The sequence below is a fragment of the Homarus americanus genome, unplaced genomic scaffold (genome assembly GCF_018991925.1).
Source record: "Homarus americanus isolate GMGI-L3 unplaced genomic scaffold, GMGI_Hamer_2.0 scaffold14393, whole genome shotgun sequence".
NCBI lineage: Eukaryota > Metazoa > Arthropoda > Malacostraca > Decapoda > Nephropidae > Homarus > Homarus americanus.
Window position 1 is genome coordinate 435644 of NW_024730271.1, and position 6000 is coordinate 441643.

The 6000-nt window shown below is 34.3% G+C and overlaps 1 protein-coding gene across 6 annotated transcripts in view; it reads left to right on the forward strand.

The window, feature by feature from the left end:
* LOC121866944 (SAFB-like transcription modulator) overlaps nucleotides 1–5156 on the forward strand; it is a 57224-nt gene extending 52068 nt beyond the window's left edge. For all 6 annotated transcript variants that reach the window (XM_042366699.1, XM_042366703.1, XM_042366705.1 and 3 more), the window contains one exon: nucleotides 4256–5156. In XM_042366699.1, coding sequence (XP_042222633.1) covers nucleotides 4256–4433 — 178 coding nt within the window. In that variant the 3' untranslated portion in view covers nucleotides 4434–5156. The remainder of the gene's footprint in view (nucleotides 1–4255) is intronic.
* The last annotated feature ends 844 nt before the right edge of the window (nucleotides 5157–6000 follow it).

Consider the following 6000-nt stretch of genomic DNA (forward strand, 5'->3'; position numbering starts at 1 on the left):
AAAACTGGATACATTCAGGAGAGGACCAACTTGTCTTGGTTGTATCCAGTGAAAACACTTTCATGAAAACGAATAATATTAAATACTCAGCCGTCTATTGAATACATTTTTTAATGTCATGGTGTACTTGAAATAATTGGTTCTTTTATGTACTTATGAAAAGGTCTCTTATAATTTTAACCAAATACAGTATACACTATAAATTTGATATGAATGGTATTCTCAGCTACATGAGTATAGATGATTAGATACAGTATTTGGATTCCATATAATCTGGTTATATATAGTAAATCCTGCTCAGTGTAAAAGCGTTTCAGTCCACAATTCACAAATCAATGTGATGTTTGTTCTGAGAGAAAGTGATCCATGTAGAATGTTTGAGATCCATTTTAAGCAAAATAATTAATACTGATACATAACATAAGTCTTTTGGTGGGTTCTTCTTCATTTCCCAATTAAAGTTTTATTTGAAGCTGAAAATTTAATAAAGCTAATGGTGCCAATAAGTTGGGGACCCATTAGAACAAGGCCATGTGCTAAGAAGACTTAAAGTGGGGTGGAAAAAGATTAATGTACTATTAAGTTGGGAATCATTTGGTACCCATAATCTTGTTTTGTGGAAAATGGAAAAAGAACCCTGAATTTAATGCACCATTAAGAGGAGTCTAAACTGAACAGCATATTTAAAATCAAGGACAAATCCTCATTTTTCGTTTAAGTGGGTCTTTTTGAACATGGGGCCGATGTCCGCAGAGGCTGCAAGCTTATGGTCACCCCAAGCTTTGGGCTATGTTGTGATTAGAATCAAGTCTTTATTAGGGCATAAGACCTAATTGGTTCCAGATTCATTCAATATGTTGAGATTAATGTTCATAATTAATTCTCTTTTGAAATTGGATCTTTAGTACAGTATATGGCAAGATCAAATTAAACCCAATTAATATGAAATTAGTGAATATCAACTCATATTGACACTGGGTTGAAAGTAACAATTATTTTGGGGGTCTTAACACCTTGTGGAACTGAACAAAATCACCTATTATTAGCCAAATGAAATATTAAAAGGGGCGATATATACTGTATTTGGATGATATTTTGAAATCCTTGAACGAAACTGTTTTTGCTGGAAGCACATTTGTTTTACAGTTTACAGTAGTCGCAGCCTGTGGGGTGTGTAGGAACAATGCCGTGGATTGGGTGGGATCCGCTGTAAACAGTACTTCTTATTGGGGGGGGAGGGGGTATAATCAATTCCACAATATTTAAGTTATGAGAATCAGCCTCTGTATTATTTGCACACACACACACACACACACACACATACACACACACATATATATATATATACATATACTTACACATTGCATATACTTACACATATACATATACTTAAACATATACATACACTTAAACATATACATACACTTAAACATATACATACACTTAAACATATACATACACTTAAACATATACATACACTTAAACATACACATACACATATACTTACACATATACATACACATATACATACACATATACATACATACACATACATACACATATACATATACATGCATACACATACATATACACATACATATACACATACATATACACATACATATACACATACATATACACATACATATACACATACACATACACACATACATACATACATACACACATACATACACACATACATACATACATACATACATATATACATACATATATATATATATATATATATATATATATATATATATATATATATATATATATATATATATATATATATATATATATATATATATATATATATAAATAAATAAATAAAGAGCTAAGTGTCAAAATAGAAAGGGGAGACCAATTCTCAGGTAGGAATGTGTGACTTAATTGTCTTTTCAGAGGACTCACCCACATGTACAGTAGCTAACACAACTATCTGTGCATACTTTGTGGGGAACTATATGAGACCATGGACGATAAATTTTGGTATATGAGGGCTGTCACTGGCCACACTTAAAATTTCAGAGCATATCAACCCCACCTGCACAGATAATTGTTTTAGCTACTGTACAGTCCCCTGAAAAGTATCGTTAAGAGTTTCCGTCTCTACAATTTGAAACGTTAGACGAAATGCTTTGATATGATCCCCAGTGCATCATCATAAGTTCGTACACCTGCAAGCTATATCAGCAACAGCTAGAGATGGGAGTAGGATTTGGGGAGGGAGTCGTCGTTGTCCGGCATACTTTATACTTCAATACTGTATGACAAGAAATCCAGTAAGTGATATTAATATATGTATCGTGCTGGATAGAAGCAAGGAATGTGTAAACAAGCCAATGACCGATGAATACAGTAACACTGAAATATACATTGAATGGAAATATTTCAGAACATCATATTAGAGACAGACTTCAAAACAGACGTTTCACCATTACATTGTTGCACTAACAGAGTTTCATTCAGACCGTTTCACAATATGCCGACTCATGTTGTGCACGATATATATGATTTATGAAGTGACTCGGCAAATAATACTTGATATCAGAGTGAACAGCTACAGTAATGTACAGTATATCGGTCTACATGGGATCTGCCATGTTTCTGATATGTAAATTGCATCGGTTTAACATTGAAATAAGGTTTCAAATCAAGGAACTTGGAGGCAACAGGATCCCCGTACCTCTATAATAAGACATTTGTGGTTGTAAGTTTCATGGCACCTAACCCATTGTGTGATACTGTGGGTTCACTCACCCCAGCATCACAGATACCCTGTTGGAAAGGGCAATGATAGCACCTCTCAAATATTGCGATGTCTCTTCGATAATTACTCACTCCATTCGATTTAAGATCCTGTTGGTGATTGGCATAGTGTTGGTATTCGTTTATGACATCCACTCCCATCCACTCCTAATCCATGTAATATATAATCTGAAGTCTCGGGGGGGGATACACATCATTCGAAAACGTATATAGTTATTCGTGCTCAAAGGTCGTGGACGTAGAACTACCAACTGTTCAGAAACAAGTCGAATTTTCCTCGGAAGCCTTGAATCACATGACCCCATGGCTAACTACACTTTTTTGGGGGACTGTATATTGTACTGTATTGTGTTCCCAACCCCCCCCGGGTAAGTCAGAGAGCCAATTGGGAACTTGTACAGTCCCTACATAGTACACATAATGTATATACAATTGCGATACTACAGTTCTGAGATAATTTATCTGGCATGCTTGGGACCTGGGGGTCGCCAGAGTTTTTTTTTTCCCCTAACACCAGGCCTAAAATGCACAGTAAGCCTTCTGTAACTGGCTGTGAAAACTGTTCAGATCACTAGATTCACCCTTAAAAGTAGCTTTTAACTACATTGTAACATTATTACTTAATACAGTAAGCATATAAACATTATTAACAAAAGCATATAAATAGCATTAATGAAAGCATAAAGAGAGCAAAATTGATACAATTTAGTGTTCAACCTGCATCGCAGTTGCCCCCGGTGCTCGTCTTAACAACACAACGGTGTCCGTAGCAACAGTGCTCCACCACAGATTCTCCGACCTTCACACACATGCCCATAAATATGTAAAACTTTATACCTTATGATAATAATTTAGTTGATTTATTTTTGCACTTTTTGTATGTTGGATTGTGTGTGTATGTATCCGAATAAAAAAAAGAAAATGGAAATAACATACAGGGTATATTTACCTATAATTACTGTACGACAAAATAAAATAAGTTAAATAACCATAACATAGTGTTCACTGGTGGGGTATATATGGTTGAAAGTATTCCCACTGGGGCTGGGAATTAATTGGTGCTCATTTTAAGTCAGACTTATGGGAGGGCATCCGTAAAGTGAAATCTGTTACCTGGGGAGTGTCTATATATACTGTATATATTAGCTTTAATAATTATTAACTTGCTGTGGTGTATGACTTGTTTACAAGCTTCTTAGTTACATAGCATGATGCCTTACAATAATTTTTGCTTAAACCTGTACAGTACTCATCTTTTTTCTTCTTTTTTCAGCTTGGCACTTGTATTTTTATTTAATTTATTTATTTATTTTTATTTTTTGCATCTTGTTCTCTTTAGTTCTATTATTTTATATATTTAATCTGTAGTTCTGTATGTATGAATGCCCAAGAGGAATATATAAATAATTGAGTGATAAATTTAATTGTATAGATATTGCAGAGAGAATACCTAAGAGATTTTCTTTACATATTTCAGATGGGGAAGTAGCAGTGGTCCAAATATGGGTGGCCGTGGAGGTAGTGGAAGCATGGGAAGTCTTGGTATGTCTGAAATGCTCAGTCACGTTACCCAGACTGGCATGAGCCAGATGCCTCTTCCCATGATGTCACAAAATGAGAGATTCCCCATGTCAAGTTTTCGTAAATATCAATAATTTCTAACTGATGGTGATGGAAGTAGCTGTGTGCTTCCACCTTAAGTTGTATCTGACAGGTAGGAATAATTAGTTTTAAGATCTTCATGCAGTGGTCATAGTAATTGTTTTGTTTCAATTTTGTCTTCATGTACACTTCTTGGATATTCAGTAATTCTAATTCTTGTATATCTGACTTTTTTTTTCTAGTCATTTATCACAAGATTAATAATTGATCAGATATTATCCAAGTGTGGGCATTATGGCTTACTCCTGTACATAACTACTTTCAATCATAAGTTTTAAGAAATATGATAGTGTATTGCTGTACAACCACACATTTTTTTTTTCATGAATCATAAATCATTTCTTTTCACATCTGAAGGAATTTACTGAATTTCACTGTACAGAAGCCCTGTTAAATAATTTTTTGTATTCTTTTACTTTATGCCATTTGAGAGTATTGTTTTAGGAATGAGAAATATTACCACCATAGAAGAAACTGTGGTAAAACTTGGAAGTACATAAAAGTGAAGTGACTAGTAAGCATCTACTATAACTAAGCTGTCCCATCTGTGTGAATATTTGTAAGACAACAAATGTGATGAGATTAATATGTGAATTGTATAAGGTTCAAATCAGTCTGATTAAATATTTCCGATTTTTATTTTGGAGGTACATAAATATTTTTTCATTGAACATTCCCAATGTTTGTGTGTACCTGAATAAAGTGTGTATCTGGAATTAGAATTTGTATGCCCTATTAAATTTATGGAGTTTGCCTTTTCAATAAAGTGGGTGAATTTTATGCAGTATGTTTGACTACAGATTTAATGGTGGACTAACTTTATAATATCTTGTTTTTAAGACAACATTGTACAGCACGCATTGTATTGCATTCAGGAGAGATGTAAATAGTGTATAGCTTATCCTCATTTATAACACTTTACAAGAACTGGATTTGTGAGTGTGTGTGTGTGTGTGTGTGCAAGCTACTCAATATAGTACACCTAGACCCCGACTTACGACTACGTGGACTTACGACCGTCGGGACTTACGACCGCCTCAGATATAGATGAAAAAAAAAAAAAAAATTTAAATGACACACGCATTTTCTATACCGAAACGTTTCCAGTTAATGTAGTCTCCATGTATAATTAGAAAATTATGGGGGCCCCATGTGCATTCAGCTGACTACATTAAAGGTTAAGTGCTCAGTCACACTGTATCCATTCCTTATTATTTATTACTTTCACTGTACTGTATCCATTCATCATTATTCATTACTTTTACTGTACTGTATTTCATTGTAGATTTTTTATTAAAATTTTTTTTTTTTTTTTTTTATCTGTCGGACTTACGACCTAGATTTGGGTCCCTAACCCCGTCGTAAGTCGGGGTCTAGGTGTATAGTAAACCCTTAATATAACTGAAATTCATATTGATTTAATAACTTGGCATGGATATGGTCTCGGAATGTATTACAGTTTAACTCAGGAAATGCTAAGATATACAATTATCTGGGGAAAATCTTTGCATATCTGGCAGTGGGATGCTGGACTGTGCTCCAAGCATGGGTCAGTCTGAC